Source organism: Semicossyphus pulcher, unplaced genomic scaffold (genome assembly GCF_022749685.1).
Source record: "Semicossyphus pulcher isolate SPU_LCO1_2020_fin unplaced genomic scaffold, fSemPul1.0.p SCAF_1, whole genome shotgun sequence".
NCBI lineage: Eukaryota > Metazoa > Chordata > Actinopteri > Labriformes > Labridae > Semicossyphus > Semicossyphus pulcher.
In genome coordinates, this window is record NW_027211603.1 from 20,257,267 (window position 1) to 20,276,872 (window position 19,606).

The window sequence follows — 19,606 nt, forward strand, 5'->3', positions numbered from 1 at the left end:
AAATTGAATCAATTTAACAGGGTGTACTTCATATCATTCAAAAGGGATAGTTTGAAATTTGGAAAATTAGCTTTTTTTGCTTCCTGGTGAAGTGTTGGATGAGAAGATCAACATCTCTGTTAAATATACCAGCAGCTGGTTAGCTTAGCTTATCTCAAGACTGAAAACAGCTGGAAACCATAGACTGTATAAATAATGGACAAAGCCACTGTGACGTCACCTGTTGGTTTCTCGACTGTGTAAATGAAGCTGAAATATGGCCGCCGCCATGTTGGTGCACTGGCCAAATTTGAATGGGAGGGTGGAGCTGAGGAGGAGCGAGGGGTCGACAAACGGCAAGTTATCAAAGCTAAACAGTCTGTGTCTGTGGCTCGGCCATTAGCTCGTAAATGAGCTAGTTTAAATTCATGTTTCACACAGAGGAGATTCTGTTTGTGGCGGTGACTGACTGCAGGTGTTTATTTATCAGACTAAATTAGCGGACTCGGCGCTCGCTCGCCTGATGAGATAGCTGCAGGTGAACGACACGTACTGGTAAAATAACCGGTCTTCTCATCACTCCGGGCCTCCGTAATCTCTCCGGGGAGAAGCCAACAACTTCTGACTCCTATTTACTGTCCGAAGATTAAATTAATGTTTGATAAACACTGAACAGGCTAACAAGCCAGCTAATAGCACAGCACTTACTGCTACTTAGTGCTAAAAATATATGAATCCATAATACTAGCATTTAACTCACCGAAAAGCTGGAGCTCAGACTTCTTGCACAGCCAGATAGTTCTATTAATCCCACAGAGAGAGATTATTATCCCCAAAAGGCTCCAACAACACAAACCCTATAATTTAAGGCTTAATCTAAAAATGTCACCCCCCGTACAGTTATCTTAAACAATAAAATTAGCTATTTATACCAAAGCCGTTTTTTGTACCAGGCTGTAAACATGTTTATTTCAGCTGTAAAAATTGGCATTTTCCCACCTGCTGTAATGTTATTTCTTGTTTTCTGGAGCCAGCCTCAAGTGGCCACTCGAGGAACTGCAGTTTTTTTGCGCGTTCTGCATTGGCTTCATTTTTCAACACCAGAGGTTGCCGCTTGGTGGAAACGCGACTAACCGGATGCTAGCTGTGAGAGTTTAAGAGTGGTATTAATTTTCTCATCCAACTCTTAGCAAAAAAAAGCAGATATGCTGATTTCCCATAATGTTAAACTATCTCCGTAATAAGCCCTAATAAGTCATTATCCATATTCAATTAAACACTGAATCCGGAATTCTTTATTCCATGTTTGTGTTTTAGAAACCTTGTTTTTGTAAAATGGTGATCAAGAAACTCTGAATTCCATAAATGAGGCACTCACATGTATTACACATTTTTACACTATGTTATATATTGAAAAGGGCGCCGGTGTAGCTCAGCGGTTAAATCGGCAATCATATACAGAGGCTATAGTCCTTGATGCGACAGGCCTCGGCCCCTTGCCGCATGCAATCCCCACTCACTCTTCCCCCATTTCCGCCACTATCCGCTGTCCTCTCTCTGAAATAAAGGCATAAAAGAAAAAGCCCCCCCCCCCCCCCCCCAAAAAATTATAATCTTATATATATATATTTTTTTTAAAAAGGTCCCGCTTTCAATAATATATCTCATTTGGCATCCCACAAATTGAATATGTTGCAGGTTATGTATTCACCCGCTACACCAGGCAGACAGGCATCTGATGCCCTTGGATTTCAATATTTCACTGCGTCTCCGTCAAGCCACGCGACATAATGTGATGACATTGTGGGCGTGATGATGTAACTGGTTATAGGTTTGAAATACGTGCGGCTTCAGCAGAGTGATGACTTACACCCAGAGATGAAAGTAAGTGTGTCCTGTTTTGTATTGTGCACCACGAGAAGAATTAGTGCCGGTACTCCAAAGCAGGGAAAGAAGCTGTCAAGGTTACAGAGTAAAATAGGATTCAACTTGTAATCCTGTACATTGTAAATCTGCCATTGATTTACAAGAAAGTCTTAAATAATGTTTCTCCCAGTATTTTCTCGCTATTTATCATACAGTTTAAAGCAAAGGGCAGACAGATTCAAAAAGCAGCAGTAGTGTGCATCACAATAGTATCAAAATATGATAATAAAGAGGGAGGAAAGGAGGGCAGACTCATTTTCACATTTGCTTCAAGGTCTGCCTGTCAGTGAGGGCTTTAGAGGGCTATTGTGTAACTCAAAAAGAACAATGCAGAGTGTCAGGAGCTAATTGCTGGGAGAAGTAATGAACACCCGTTCTGTCATACAACATATGTTCAATTAAGCTGGGTGTATATTATGCATTGAACACTTACTGGCCAGAAAATGTGTCGTACATAACTGCTTCAAAGCAGTTTGGACAGTAAAATTGGAACAGTGTACTGGATCTGTAATTGTCATCAAGCCCTGCTCCAATTATAGTGGCCCTTTTAAGTGGCCTGTTTGACTATGTAACTCCGTGTATCCATTGTTCTGTTTGAAGAAAAAACATGGCCAGAGTGAGAAAGTCAGTTTTCTTTGTGTTTACCAGAATAACGCTCGCTTGGCATGCATGCTGTTTATAGCAGTGGCCTGGATCACACACGCTCACACCTGGGAACAACAACAAACTCGTTCTGCCAGTCACTAAGCAGCTCCATGGGGGATTTGAGGGGTTAATGCCTTGTTCAAGGACGACTTAACAGTAGCCTGCAGCCCTGCGGATTGTTACCTGTCATGTAAACTTTGAGAGAAAGCTGAAAATTATCATATTTTCTCACCTTTATCGCCTCTCTCCTTCTCTCTTTTCATCGATTCTTATAGTCAATGCATACAGCCATAAGCCCTACAAACAGCAAAAAAAGCAAGAGAATATTTCTTATGTATTTGTTTACATTTTCTAAAGTTGATCAATGTCAGGTTAATCCTTAGTTTTGTCTCTCCATTGTTTTCATACCCGTCTTACATTGTGTTAAGCCCTCCATGTAGATATCTTCTGATAAACGAGAGAGTAAACATCCTTATTTGTGCCACAGCTAGCCTTGTCTGAGTCATAAAGCATTAGTTTTTAAGTGCTACCCTTGTGGGACATTGGTGTGAACATATTGCCTCTGACTCCTCTCTCAGCCTGCAGCTGAACATTTTCTCAGGCTAAATAACTTAGCTTCACACAAGTTGTGAGACTGTGATTAGTTATATTCCAGTGGGAGGGAGATTTACAGAGTCATTTTTTTTCAGTCTGTCCGAGATATCATATTTTAAAAGTGCTGGAAGGAGACAAAGTATATTTAAGCAATAAGCCATGAGAAGCTGTACTTGACAGTGATTTTGGAACAGCTTAGAGGCATTGTTAGGGACTCTTCTACAGAACTGTCAAAGCACAACCCCGAGTAGCTTTATACTGTTTTAAAACGACTGCAATAAAAGAAGGACTGTAAATGTGCCGTAAATGTTCCAATATAATGTAAGTTACGTAATAAATAATGCTATTTCACCTATTTCAGTCCTGATTTGGGATTGCATGGCATTTCAAGAACTTCAAACACGCTCAATCAAGCAAGAGACAAACTTTTTTTTAGGATTTGATCTCAATACAGAGCTGGATTTTATGAGGAGCTTTGTGTACTGATTCATGGACAGTGTGAAAGTGTTTAACAGACTAAAATCTTTGAAGTATGTATTTTTAATCATCATACATCAAAATGGATGGCAGTGCTAGCAGACTGCAGTCTTTTATCTGAGCTCGCAGTGAGTTATGGTGATAAAACACGTGAGACAAAGCTGTGTTAAGTCCTCCCAGCGTAGGACGTGATAAGGGAACTAATTAGACTTTAAAAGTTGAAGTTAGATACAATAGAAGGATTATACATAGGCATTGTATGATCCATATTAGGGCTTTGTTTAAGAATTCATGCTCTTAGGTGTCTCCTCCCTCTAACATGCTTGTTTCTTTGAGGAGGAGAGAGTTGATGGGAAAGAGGTTGAAGCCTCTTGTTTGGAAGGATCTGCCCTGAGAAATCCCTGCAAGCACCAAGAGTGTTTAAAGTTGTAATCTCGAAGATTTCAGTTTTGTTCTCTTTGGCGGCACCTATGGCAAAAAACGGTAATTGTGGAAGCATACTTCCCAGACAGTGTTGCACGTGTGACGTTCACGGTTGGCTCCGGTTGTAACTCTTGATTTTCCTCGCTGACGGTCGCTTTCCTTTTTAGACTGTTTGCCTTCATCTGAGCGTCCAATTTGTTTCTTTTTCTTTGGATTTTCACTTATTTTTGAAGTTGTATCTGTAGTCATCCATCTTTTCTTTGTTTGTTCAGCCATAGTAGATTACTGTTTACTCGCAGCCACTTAGCTCCGCCTACCCTCTCTGGCAGACCAACCACTGCTAGGTGATGGAAAACGGGTCACTAACTGGGCGCCGCTTGTGCTTCAAGATTATTACTTTAAAGTGTGGTGACCTTTGACCCCTCTGAAAAACTATTTATTCAGCATATTTATTTGCATTCAAACTGAATTAATAATAGTATAATCATGTGAAGAGGATGGATTTTGTCCTTAAGATGAACAGCTTACGGGACTGATCCAACGTGCTCCAAACTCTGAGCTCGGCCTAACTCGAGTGCTGCTTTAAGAATATTCATGTGTCTCTCCAGTACCCACAGAAGACTGCAGCGTAGGAAAATGAGAAATGCTGTTTTATAATGACAGCCCAAGGCAAAGACATACAGAGACATGTCTTTTTAAAAAATCTGTCATTATATATTCTCCAAGTAATACTGCAGTGGGAGAAGCATACTAAAAAGTTGCACTCTTTGAAGAGGTCCAGGCTGTTCTTTAATGTTTTGGAGAGAACTTTCATTTCTCTGTGATGTAGGCTTTAACTTGTTTCCTGTCACTTTGTATTCAGAGATGTTATCCTGTAGGCACCAACTGTTCCTGCGGATATGGCTTTGTTTCTTCGTAAACAAACATTGATACCTTTTAATCTGACAGAATCAACAATGACTTTAAAAAGTTTTGCAAGAGATTGGCTATTGTGTAACACGAGAGCGCTAGAAACAAAGACTAAGTGGCTTTGCTGTTTAGCTTTCCCATTACAGCTTCATGGCAATCTAAAGAGAAAAGCTTGGTGTGTTTCGGACTTAATGAACACTTGAATTGATGGCTCAATAAATGTCATGTCAAAGTTCATATCCTGGATGGTTTTTTGCACCCACTTCACAGTATACTGATGTAACACCGGAGTTGTTTCAGCAATACTGTAGGTGTGCACTTCACAGACAGTGTGCAGAGTTTCAACCTGCACTTTGTTCCTGGTGCAATGAGCCATTGAAATGAGCACAATGGAACTGAGGCTCATCCAGAGTGTCAGTGTGGCTTTCTAGTAGTGCAGGGACCGAAATGTATTTACTGTTTGTTTCTATGTGTCGTTGAAGTATTCGATGTGTAATGAGCCTTGTTAATGTCTTCACCTTTGCACTTTAGCAGTTACATTAAGTCATTTCCTGCCTGCAGAATGTGAATGCTCACAGATAACATAAGGCTACAAACAAGATGGGATTCTCAGTTTAAAGCTGCATTAATCAATATTTTTACACTGACATAAAAATTAACGCTTAATTTGAAAGAAGTTGCTCTTAGAGACAAACCCACCAACAGGTTATCATCTTACTGTGCAGTTACATTCATCTCTATGGAGCGTTCTAGCCTCTTACGTCTCATTGTTTCAGTTATACGCCCCGTAACTTACCGTTTAATGTCCAGCAGCAGGCAGGCAGACATTTTCAGCTATACATATTTTTATACACTCCTTGACTACCTCCAAACATAGACTGTATAAAAAGATGGACGACATGACAGCTCACGAAAAGTGAAGCCAAAACCTCTCTATCGCCCCCTGCTGACTGGCTGCAGTATAGGTCATAAAGCCCGCCTCCTCCATGTTAACAGATGGGACATGAGTCAAACTATAAAATCAAAATAGATGCCAGATTTCTGTCATTATAGTTAGTTCTTATCATGCTGATTTACGTCCAAGTGTTCATTTTTCTGAAAAGTTTATTTTTAATTAGTTATTGCTGTAAAAAGGATGATTGACATCTCTGTTGACAAATTGGGCTCCTGCAGCCGATCTGTTCCAGATTAGCAGAGTAGGGGAGGAACGGTGAGAGGAAATGTAACTAAAACAATCACTACAGTCACTGAAGTTTACATATCTGTGAACGTCTGCTTCAGACCAACACAAAGAAGCTGTTCTGCTCTTAAACACGCTGAAGTGCAGGATCTTTGCTGTTTTATCCGATAAGTTAAGTGTGTGTTTTGGTTGGCGGAAGGGGCTATGGTGGCTAGATCCGCTGATCTCTACTGTGCAGCTCTGGCTCCAAATGGTGTCAACAGCACAAAATGGCAGCGCCCGCCTAGTAGGGCTGTCAACGAATATTCTAAATTTGAATATATATAAACGAATTGTAATAAAAAACGGATATTCAGATATCAAAATTAATATTTGAAGTGAAAAAAAATCAGCACTACCACGGCTGTCTCGCACAAATTCAAATCCCAGCCTGGCTGGAGAGAGAGAGAGAGTCTCACTCCCAGCACAACAGACAGGTATAGGTATGTACATGTTTTTAAATACATATACCTGTCACAGCACAGCTTGGTCTGAGCGCTGAATGTCCGTTCTACCGTAAGCCAATTATTTTATTTGTTTATTTTGCAAGGTGTAGGAAGCCTGTGTTGATCTTTTAAAAGGCATGTTTATGTTTAAATAATTATACCTGCGCAAGGAAGTTTGTCTCTCATTGCATTGGTGGACATACTGCACAAAAATGTCTTTTTTTTAAAGGAATAATAGAACGTCATTTTGGGACAATTTTGACAGCACTACCGCCTAGGGGGTAATTTTTTTACAATAAGAGTAGATCGTCCATCTATACAGTCATTGCCTCCAAAAGACTAAAAGCACACTCTTTACCATTTGGCTGCCTTACATAGATCTCCTAGGGAGTTGATGGAGACCAACAGAGTACAAAAAGGAGATTGAATAAAGGACCTACATTTGTTTCGGCCTAAATAGCTTGTTTAGTTGGTAATATGTCAATTTTATGTTTACAGCTTATTGCAGTGCCCCAAGTGGCTAAAAATTTAATTATACGGTTTTAAGAGGAAGCAGATGTAGCTCAGGTGGATAATTAAGTTTGGGTTTGTTTCGCAGGATCAATGCATACACTTTGTTTTAAATGGCTCTTTAGTCCTTTGTTTCCTATTCGTCCTTGTCTCTCTGCTCTGAGCTCCTCCACTCGACATAATCAACCAGCCAGACAGTCAGTTTTGGCACTGATAGCTGTCACTAGTGATTCTCGCCTACACATCCTCAGCATCTCACAGGCAGCCCTCGTTTGAAAGCTAATTAAAAATTTAGACAACACAACATTGTAAACCAAGAATTGCACCCAAGTTCCGCCTGCAATGTGAAGATGGCCTCGTGAAGTAATGGAGCAACCAATGAAAAAAAAAAAGAGGGAAATCAATAGTCCACTCTGCCTCCAACATCTTAATGCCACTCTCAGTGGAGAGGGATGTGTGGAAGTGATGGAGTCTCTGTCAGTTACTAGACATCAGAGGAGTTTTTAATTGAGGCCCCGGTGGGGCTGGGAGGGACAGGGGAGATGTTGAGAGAGAGAGAGCCTGGCCGGTGTTAGATGAGGTGGGCAGACCAGTTATTGTCGCCCACTATCATCATTCTCACAGACGCGGGCTGTATGACATGAAATTTATATCACACTATATTTTTTAATATTGACAATAATATAAAGGTATATTTTTTCCACATCATTTCAATTAAATGTGAATCAAATAAAGGACAGACTCTTGGATAGTTACGATTTATTACCTGAAGTTAAAGTTATGATCAATTAACTATAAACACACTTTACAGCGGCTGTGGAGGAGAGTTTCATACCTGTTGAAATTAAGATCTCATCACACTGCAAAGTCCCACAACAGCTGTTCAGGATTTTTGGGGAGGATTTTTTACACACCATGGACTCTGTGTTTTCACCATGTCCTTCCACGGCTGACTTCTCGTACCATCAGGACAGAGACTCTGGCAGGAACATCTACATTGAGTTTTTCCTTTTTCTAATACTCCTCATACTTGCTGACATATTTCCTCATGGTTTGCTCCTTCCTCTATTGAGCTGTCTTACTCTATTTCTTCACCCGCTCTTTTCTTAGCATGCAAATGTGTATTTGTTTTAATGTAGAAGGAAGCTGATGCTCACTAACACGCAGTAAGCTGATGCTTGCGGTGCACTTTGACGTGACATTTAAAATCCATTCTGCACCAGAACAAATGGTGTTGCCAAATCCACAGAGGGGCACGTATCCCCACCGGCGGCAAGTTTATTCTGGTTATATAGCTCACCTCTACCTAAGGCCATTGTTTATATATTCCATCACAGAGCCATTACACATTCTCACACCTCCTGTGTCTTAAACGTAGCCTCTGCCTCGCTAACACGACAACCATGCAGTTGTCTCAGAGCTGTATATTCACTTAATTAGCGGGTCTTCTGGGTATAGGATTACCTTCAACTGTAAAGATAAAAAAACTCTCTAACCTTGCCCCCAGCGTTTCTGAGTAAGACTGGAAATGATCCCTTTGAATGTACCTGTGACCTAGCTTCCCCCTGTTTCCCTTCCAGACAAAGCACACTGGATGTGCTGGTTGTTCACAGTAGGAATACACAACAAGCTTCCTCACAGTAATTGAGATAACTTCAATGATTCATTGTCACTTCTCTCAATTTCTTTATGTGACACTTTTGCTTTTAAAAAAAAGACAATGATAATGTGTTGCCAACAACAGATGTCCTATTGTATTCATTATTAATGTCATTCACAAACCTATGTAAGTAGATGTTGGAATATAATGTATGATAATACAAAACATGGAAGCACAGATAATGATTGTTCTACCATCAAAGCTACGGATTGAGTCTGTTGTCTTGAAAAGCACATAGCGTTATCTGATATAAAGCGTAACTGAAAATGGACATGTAGTCCTAAAGAGAAGAACTCAATGTTTCCATGGGGAAAGGCAGTCAGAGCTCTGGTGCAAACTTTTTATTATAATGATGCACTCATTAAAGTAATAATCTCAAAGATTTTCACGTAAATAAATGTCTGGTAAGTCTCTATCGATCACCGAATAAGGTAACACAATGGTGATTGAGCCTATGGCCCACTGATGAAAACCTTTGCATTTGCATTACATAGTATTATTACAGACTGGGTGTCTGTGGCGAAATTGCTGGAAAAAATTTCGCCCAGTTAGTGACGCGTTTCCCATCACCTAGCAGTGGTTGGTCTGCCAGACAGGGTAGGCAGAGCTAAGCGGCTTTCCGGTCTCTGCAAGTGTTGCGGGTAAACAGTAATCTACTATGGCTGAACAAACAAAGAAAAGATCGATGACTACAGATACAACTTCAACAATAAGTGAAAATCCACTCAGATGAAGGCAAACAGTCGAAAAAGGAAAGCGACCGTCAGTGAGGAAAATCAAGATTAACAACTGTAAGAGAAAAATATAGAGAAGGATAGAGAAAAGATTTTGTCGAGAGAGGTTTGTCAGAAAGAAGACGACAGGGAAGGCAGAGCCAGGGTGAGGTGCACTGTCCAAGGCGAGCACTCACTCCCACTGGGCCAGGCTGAACGCTCAACCACCCCTCAACCTAACCCTAATAATGAAGATAAGCACTCAGTGAAGAAACCCCTCCCCTTGTGCCCTCATCCCAATAATCAACCTACCACATGTGTACCTTAGTGGTCAGCGCAACCCAAGCAGCACTGCCAACTTCAACAGACCCAGACTCTGTTCATGCAAGCTTCAAGCATTGACAACGCCAATACTCCCTACCCTGCCACATGGCTCCTAACGGCCCCCACAACTCAAAGTTGTTGTTAGATGTGCAACGAGAGCCAGTACATCACCAGGGTTATCATGTGGGCACCGCCCTTCACCAGTGTTTTGTCGAGTTAGGCCCACAACACCTCGGGGACAGTTAGCTCTTGGCCTCCCAGAACCACCCCCCTCCATGCTAGCTCTCACTGCCCCTTAAAGCCTTGTGCTATCAAATCCTTCTGTAAAAAATGCAACTATTCCTGCTGCCAAGGTTATATACGAAGAAGGAACGGCCGACTGACATTATTTCTCCTCATCCAAATCCACTGACTTGATAATATTTACTTGTTGGTCTGGAATCTGATTTAAAAAGTCAGAACACATCTTTTCCCCCGGCTATGTAGACAATACATATAGTTTATTGATACGGTCATTTACAATAATGATCCTGTTACACAGTAAAAAGCCCATGAGATGTAGACCTGGTCTGTGTATGATCACGTTACTAACCAAATGAGTCCCCACTGCGACTAATGTGTGTGTTTTCCCCTTCCTTTCCTTTCCTTTGGCCTTCCTAAATCTATATCCTGCATTGACCTACCACTTGTAACTCACTGCGGATCAATCAGATTAAAGTCAGACTCATATCACCAGCTCACCTCACACACTCATCATTCTGAATCCATAGCGCTGCACTACAGGCAGACTGTCTGTGGACTGTGGGGCAACCTTCCTCTGGAGAAAGGTCAGCAGCAGCCTGACAAGTCTGAGAGACAGCTTACGAGGTGAGAGTGGACTTATACAACAGAACCTCATTGTGATTCCAGCCAGGTCTGGCGTTCACACAGTGACCAGCTTAATGCCTGCTCGCTTGCAGACCCACAAACTCATTCACCTGCTTGTTTTTTCCCTTACTCGGGTCGCTCGATCGCTCACCTGTTTACCCCATCCCTCCAACCTTCACCGACTCACTAACTCATCCTCCTTACTCTCCCGCTCACCCTCCGCCGCTTCCCCCAACACCACCAGATGGCTTTTATAGTTCTCCTGCTGAGGAAAAAAAGAGGGCTGTTAGAAACTTTATTCCTATAAATGCAGAGCCATTACTCTGTTTTAATGTGCACGTCTGCACATCATACACTTGTGTTTGCCACGAGCCCATGGCGTCAGGGGAAGGGCAATAATGTCAGACAAATTGTGTAAGTAAATGGGCGCTAGGTCATCCAGGAGACGAGCGCATTGCTTCCCTGCATGCAAATCAGACAGCGAGGTAGCATCTCGGTGAAAAGCAATTTATTGAAATGCAAAAAAGAGGGGAGAAAGCTCAGAGCAAAGATGCTGACAGGACAAAAACCTGTCGCCATCAATCTCAGTTTGCCAAGTTTTCCCTCTAAAAAAGTGAGCCAGTCGCCCTCGCAGAGACAAGAGGTGTTCCCTGGAAATATTGCAAGAGCATCTGTTGTGCCTGTGTGTTCACAAGCCTTTCATGCTGGGTCTGAACGCGGGAGGGTTAAGAGGTTTTGATGGACATCTTCAAGGTTGGCAATAAAGGCTCGTAATTGAAACTGCAGCTGAAACAAATTCAAAGTCATTCGTTCAATGTAATCCTAATATTCATGCTCATGTTTTTCATTCTGGCTAATCCGTGTCCTCTGACACCGGGGCCATCTTCTTTCCATTAGCACTGTTGTTATTGTTCCTGCCAATCTCTTTCCCGGGGAGATCGACGGTGCTGCTCAGGAACTGAATAAAGAAGTTTAAATCACCAGTGTCTGCGAGCCTGTTTGCTCTCGCTGAGGTAGTATGCATCAATCACCTCACCACTGTTGTGTGAATGTGATTTAAGCGTGAGCTCTCGTTTTGTCTCACTGAGTTTTATATCTCATTCACTTCACTGTTCTTCCCGGCCTTACTGTATTGTCTGAATGAATGTCTTTATTTCTGCCATGTGACTCGTTTTTAGAGAGATATATAAGCCTATTTCCACTCCCGGGCCTGGCTGTGCCTCTCTGGTCTCCGGGGCTGTGTAGCCCTCAAGCAGGGCCGGGCCCTGCTGCTGCTCAACCCCTGGGCTCGCCCCTAGTCCACCACATCTTCTGTGATCAACACTCCTCCTCTACAGGTCCCCCCTCTTTCTTCCTCCATTGTCACAAGCAGGCAGAATAAGGCCAGGTTGTTCATCCTGACAATGAAAGAAAAACCTAATTGACTCTTCCTTTCCTCTTCCTCGTCCCCGCAGCTTGTCTACAATGAGCCTTGAGGCTCTTTTTAGCCTGAAGCCATCCTTCTGTCAAGGGACATTATTCTCCTTTGGTCACAGCTTAAGAGGCTAGGTTTCTTCTAGGCAGGTAAAACTGGGCTGACAGTGTGAGAGAAAGCAGCTTTGATCTCCACTGTCTTCACGTTGCAGAACCAGGATGACAGGCAAGGGAGTCTTAGGAGCACTTTATTTCTCCAAAGGTGCTGGAGAGAAAACACTCAGGCTTGTAAAAATGCCTGCAAAGCTTGGCTCTCACATTCACTGAAGCCCAAACAATACCTAAGCCGGCCCCTTGCGAGTCCCCTATAGGGTCTTCCAGAGACTGAGGGAGCCTCATTTCTCACTGGTGATGTGCCCTGTGTTAGAGGCTCCATATGGAGGTGGTGTTTTATCATACTCTTGCCTGCCCCCATTAAATATCTATTTTTACTGCTGTGGCCTCCTGTGATACGCAAAACACCTACGGAGACGCACCACCTATGAGAAGTAACAGTGGATGTGCTGCAGGTGTGGTCGATGTAACCTATAAAAAAAACATTTTCATGGAAGGCACATTTGTAGCAACCAGAGGCACCAATTTATTATGTAGTTTTTTGAGAAATTTGATCGACGGCAAAAATGCTTCAAGAGATGGACACAATAACACATCACATAACAGAAGAAGAAAATACAACAGCTCAATTTCTGCAGCCTCTTAAAGTCCCAAAGTGACTCAATGCCTCAAAGAAACAGGTACAATAACATCTGAACATTTTAAGTAGGCTATTATATTGGATTTGCATTTTAATGTGCAGGTGTTCCCTTAATTGTGTCCACCTACTAGCGCTTCCTCTAATGTATGAGACAGATGTGACCTCTGTATGTTCAGACAGCTGTGGATTGTGGTTCCTTTCTAGGCCCCAGAATACGACGGGGACAAGTATAGATGAATAACAGGAGTCTTTGACCACGTGGCAACTTTTCTGCACATTTCAAAATAAGAGCATTTGTTGATCTGCTTTTTTTGATGTTTGCAAAAATAGATCGATAAAAAAATAGATAATTGTGAAAGCTTATTGATTTACGCATCATAATCATAGTATAGATGATGTCACAATAAAGAAATAGGGAAAGGTATGAGCAGCAGACGGAGCCTAGTGCAGCGTTACAAAATATAAAATCCAATAAAAGCCCAATTCATAGATTCAGCAAGCAGTTTGAAATTGCTCAAATGTGCAGAATTTCATCATGACTCCAGGCTTTTTAGATGGAAGTTACTTTTATGAGAAAAAGTGTATCTATAATGTTATTTATGTGCACTTAACAGGGTATCTACTATTGCCCCTATGCTTTTTATGTGTACTCGTTAACTGATTTTTAATGTCGGCATCAGCAGAAGCAGGAGGATGTAATAACATATAGGAACCCTGTTGAGTGGGTATCATTCAGGTCTATTGTTATGATTGTCTTGCTTATTTCATCTCACCTCGTTATAGACACACATTATTTTACATGTATTATGATGTCTGCTAAATACCCATAGTATCACAAAAATGCCAAGTGTGCGTGTGAAGTGAAGTTTCCCCTGTTTGGTGCAGCTCTGAAGAGTGCAGACTCTGGGTAATGTGACAGTGCAGCCCAAAGCACTCCATCCTTACCCTTGCACTGAGGGAATAGGGAATGGGGGAAAGGGAGGATAGGTAAACAGAGCCATTAGAGACAAATCTATTTCTGAAGAAAACAAAATCACATCATCAAACAAGAGAAAAGAAAAATATGATCCTGCAGCCCTTTGGGCCCCGGCGTAGCAATGATAGCCGACTATGGCATTTGTCTTTATCAGTCTGCCTTGAGGGAGGGAGAGAGTGGTGGGAAGGTGTGAGGATAAAAGGAGAATGAGAAGACAATGGAAACAAAGAGGATGGTGTCTTCTTTACCTGCACAAAGAGCTCGACACATTTATTACTTTTCTGACTTAAATGGGATGTGAACAGCACATGTATGATTGTTTGTCTTTCATACATGTTGTTTTGTTTTCCCCGTGAGTGTGAAGGGGGCTCTCAGATGGTCATTCTTTAAATATAACAGAGGAGTGAAGGGCTCGGTGGACAGCGAGCCACAGCACCATCCGTCATGACTAGCCCGGGGAGGCATACACAGCTTCATCAAAATGACAAGATTGACTTTCCAGATTTTATCCTTTCTCTTTGACATTTGGTTGTTTATCCTGCTTTGCACTAGCAGCTCCAGAGAGTCTTTGTAGTGCCCTTTGTAGTGAGAGACGCTCCCGAAATAGACTTATACATGTAGGGTTAAATAGACCATGGTGACCATATAATTATTACATAAAATATATAACATATACATATATCTACAATATCATCCTCTGCATAAATTGCCTACTTTTAACGAAGGATAGGCGTGAGGATAGGGACATAAAGCATGGCTATAACAACTCTAAGGCGGTGTTCAAAATGCCGTACTATACTAGCAGTACGTACTGATTTGGCCTAAATGTTGCATGTGGTATGCAGTATGCAAACAAAAGCACATTTTACAGTATGCCAAAAATACACGGATGTCGTACTGATTCGGAAAAATCTCCACTTTGAATCGGACCAGTCTCCCTCGCCTACTGTATCCCACAATGCAAAGCGCTGGAACGTCACAACGGCAGTTGAAATAGCAGACAGTAACGTTTGAGCACAAGGGGGAGCTACAGCTTTCCAAAACAGGAAACTGGCGGCTGGCGTAGCTAAATACATTTGAACAGCTCCATACTACATACTACCGCTGAACGCAGTATGCAGTTTGTCGTATGTAGTATGCGATTTCGAACACAGACTAAGAGTGTGAAGCCCTGTTAGCAGCACTGTAGGGCTGTATTCAGGTACAGCACTGCTTTGGGCTAAATGCTAATGTCACCATGCTCACATTGGCAATGCCTACATGCGGATGCCAAGGAGGTTCATTCTTAGCATATCAACCGTCCTAGTTGAGCGTCTTACCATGGTAATGCTAAACAGAGCGCACAGCTGAGGCTGGTGGGAATATCATTAGTTTTCCAGGTATTTCATCGTTGGTTAAAGTATTGAACTAATACAAATATAGATCTGAGGATGATGCCAAATAAAAATTCAAGCAATCCCCAAAGAAGGACATCCACATTTCATTACAACCTATCTGATAGCTGTTTACATAGTCAGGGGATCACTCGCCTCCTTAGGTCTCATCCTCTCGGAACTATGAATGCCAAAATGTCATGGTGAAGCATCCAACAGCTGTTGTGGTGTATAGATAAACATATAAAGCCTGACTTTCCCATCATTAGAGCCATGCCAAGCAAGCACTGCTGAAAACAACCGCAGAATAAAGGCTGAACCGTTCTTTGTAAATGGCCCTGTTTTGTCATTGGCGAGGACTTGTCCCACGTCCTCCTCCCCTCTGTGGCCAGCCGTGTCCTTTCATTAACTCTGTTTCGTGAGACAATCAGGTACATTTGTTTCTCACATCACATGGCCTGGATTTCCATCTGAGAATTCATCACTTCCAAAAGGACGCCTCTATTTGCCCTCCATCTTGGCTGGGCTGCGTTATAGGCTGTCTGCCTGTCTTCATAGCTGATGCCAAGTCCTTACAGATGCTTCATCATTTCCTCTTTCCAATGCCAGTCATCTTTCAGTCTTTTTTTTTTTTCATTATTATCTGCCCAGAGCGGGCACTCTCTGAAGGAGGCCTGTTTGTGCTATAGCCAGGCTCACAGCTATTTAGCGGCTCTGCTGTTTTCTTTTCTTCTCCCTCTGTTCGCTTCAAATACTCCAGGGAAATTTGCTCGATGTCTCTGATATCTTTTTTTTTGTCCTGCTGACCAGTTTTTATTTTCCTCGTCAGTTTGCTAAGAGACTTTCACTCATTCTTTATGTCTAATTGTCTCAAGTGACAAAAAAACCCTCTTTATTTTATGTAAAAATATGTATTATAAATATTTTGTACCTTGTTCCTATTAAAAATATATCAATACATATTGACTTTCAATTCCTGTTGAAGGTGATGATAATATTGTGCACCTAAATTATTATCGAATATTAAAGCAAATGCTTCACAACATGATAGATCTGAGCAATGTGTAGCAGATTGCAGGGGGTGGGATAGTTAGCGCCAACATCCTCTTAATGCTGTGCCAATGCTGTTTGAGTGAAACCACAACACAATCTTGTGCGTCTGGTAAGCTATGTGCCATCTGGACTCTATTGAAAGACTCAAGTGTCTTAATTGGAGACTGGTAAAGACGCTCTCACTCCGTCACATAAAACAACTCATTGGCACCTCGTTTCTGCTTTGTCTGACAGTCGCTCTGTTTCTGAAAGTCAAACCTGATACGGAGATGGTATCCCAGTGATGACAGGGATGATGATGGCAATAATCATCATCGGTGTCATCATGTTGTGCTTTAGCAGCTCTGCTGCCTGGATAATTTAGGATTTTTATGACAACTTACTCTATCAGCAAAATTGTCAAATGGTGAAATAGCGGTGATAGATGCCGCGGTGACAGTTGTGCTCTTATTTTAGCTCTGCAAGAGTGAATAATGAGACTCTGCCCTCTCTCTCTCTCTCCCTCTGCCCTCTGCTTCAGGTCAGAACATTGCGTTCCCCCCGGTGGCTCTGTGGGTAACTGTTGGACTGGCCGTGTGTCTGCTGGTGCTGCTCATCGCCCTGGCTGCTGTCTGCCGCAGGAAGATCAAGGAGAGCTGCGAGGAAGCCAGGAGAGAAGGTATGGAGGGAGGGGGAGGGGGGTGTATGAGTGTATATTCTCACAAGGAGAACAACACGCTGGTGATGGCTCTGTCGAACATCCATGTTTAATCCTCCAGATTAGATAAAAACATGTTTTGGGCATGTCTTGTGCTCATAAGGGATGATAAGAAATGTGAGCAACTCTGGAGCTATATGCTCTAAAAGAGAAAGTAATTATATAATGTTCAGTTTTTTCTTCGTCGGTGTTGGCCTAGTGCATACACAGTTCAAGGGCTTGCTGAATAATGGATGCTAACCTATCATTCTCCTTTCAACCCTTCTCAGGGCCTTCATTAAAATGCAGAATGACTCCTTAAACTCTTCACATAGCGGGACCAGTAAATGATATGCATAATTGCGACGTGTTGCCTGGATCATGTGGGAGGCACAGCGAGAGCAAGAGAGATAGAGCAGAAAGCAGTGATGAGATGTTAACTGCTCAAGGAACTTTGGGAATCCAGAGGGAGTTCTGCTTAATGCGTATAGGCAGGATCTCGGATGGTGGGACACATATCTTCGGCAAAGAGGAACATCATTACTCGGGTCCAGTAATTAGCGTTGCGGAATAGCCGAGGATCGCCGCAAGTGCAAAGAGAAAAAGTTTTGAAATGAGATAGATAGTGCAGAGCCACCAGCTCTGCTGTAATGAGATCCGCTCAGAGTGGAGGAGACATTTAAATAAAGGTCAGCCAGTGTCTGCACCGGGGCCCAGAGGTTTGAAAATAAATATGGAAGTGACACAGACTCAGAGGAAAGAGTAAATAGCTCCGCGGAACATATGAAATCAAATGAAATGGAAAGAGAAAAATATAATGCAGTCCCTCCCACGGGGCAAAAGGCTCCTAGGGTTGTGGGGCCCTTTTTGTTCATTGGGGTGGACGAGGAGTTGCATTTCCTGCCGCCAGCTCCGACACCAAAGGGTGGACTGATTATGTGGTCATCCACTGTCTGCTTTATTGAAATGTTAAGCTTTATTCTATCCCCTGCCAGCAATGCTTCTTCGGGCCATTGATGTTTTTTTCCGAGCACGAGCCCGAAGAGTGGGGGGGACGCTGACTTATTCACATATCATGCAGACTCTTGTACTCCTGATAGAATGATATTGTATGAATACAGATGTGGAGGGGCTTCAAATAGGTTTGCTACGCACATATCCAGAGCTGTGGGGAGGGCAGGAAGCGGGGAAGTGCAACTTAATTGTAGTTGTCTTATCTTTTAATGGCGTTCCCTGGCATTGCCAGATTGAAGTGGACTCTCTCTTCCCCGTGTCTTGGTAGCGATGGTCTAAGGGTCAGTAAAAGTGGAGAAGCGAGAAAGTCATTTTTCTTCCCTGTCATAATGTATGTGGAGGACCGAATGTGTATCGTAGCGGAGAAGAGAAGAGCAGCTCATGGTATTGCAGTTATAAGTGAAACCTCAATTCCAGAGGCAGTGTCTCAACACCAGTGTCGCTCTGCTGTCCCTGATATGTTTTTCATATTCTGTCTCTCCTTTCCTTCCTGTGGCTATGTCTGTTATATATGCTTTTAGTGACCTATTCAGGGCCACAAAGCTCATTTAACATTTAGATAAGCATGTGATTTAATCAGACCTTCGCTTGCACATCATGTGTAGGTGACACGAGACAGATCTCCCCTGTGTGACAGATGAAAGTCATGAGGGAAGCAGTGTTTCCCCGAGGGGTTTTACCCCAGTGGTGCACGTATATCAGGGGGTTAGCCCTCAGGTTTACTGTGATTAATCCCCTTTGTGTGCATGTGACTACACATGAAAAACAGACACGTAGATTTATTTCACTCCGAGTCTATTTAGAAAATGCTGTTATAGAAACAGAACAAAATCCCTGATCAAAATATTGGCAAAAGAAAGCTGCTCCTAATGTTTCCTTTTTTTAAACGAGCAAAATTGTTTCATTTTTGTCATCAAGAGTTGAAATTCAAAGGGAGAGAAATTTAATTAAATCCTACGCGGCACAAACACTGCTGTCATTAAGCCTTATGTCCTATTATGCACAAAGGATTTAAAAAGAAGAAGGGTCTGCATGAATTAATTAGGCCCACTAATCAGTGTATTTATAGCTCTATAGGTTTACTAACTGGGACCATTTGCTTTTGCTCACACTCATGAAGGCACAGCAGTGCTAGGAGAGAAACAGCAGCAGTGTTGCACCACTTCTGTGTCGGGGAAACACAGAGGCAGAAGGGAGGATGATGAGGAGCAGTAACACTCTTCTGGCTTCACTGAGTAGCTGTTTCTGTCCCCCGACTCTCTCATCTTTTATGTGGTTTGTCCAGCTTTTGCGCTTAAGCCATAACCACACTTCTCCCCCCCCCCCCACACACACACATATTTGGGATGCAGCCAGTATGGGCATAAAATTGTAACACTCTGAATGTACAAGAGCAGCAGTTCTCACTGCGTGTCCTGTGGATGCCCTCGTCTTCACCCTGACTTTAAGGTGCCTTTAAATGAGCCTCGTTCTCTGTCCCCCGAGGTATTTCCACTGCTGCCACAGCGGTGATACTGTTGGTCGATTTAGAGGTGTTGAGTGAAACGGTGAAGGAAAACAGGCTCGCACATCTGTAGGGATGTGAAACAGTGTTGTATGTTTCTATTTCTGAGGTGTATTTTTACGTCAAAATATGCACATTAATGAGTTAATTA

At 42.4% G+C, this 19,606-nt stretch overlaps 1 protein-coding gene across 1 annotated transcript in view; it reads left to right on the plus strand.

The window, feature by feature from the left end:
• The window catches only part of cd276 (CD276 molecule), a 71,926-nt gene that overhangs the window by 32,646 nt on the left and 19,674 nt on the right, over nt 1–19,606 (plus strand). Inside the window, exon 5 of the mRNA XM_069660885.1 lies at nt 16,782–16,919. Within this exon, the coding sequence (XP_069516986.1) occupies nt 16,782–16,919 (138 nt within the window). The remainder of the gene's footprint in view (nt 1–16,781; nt 16,920–19,606) is intronic.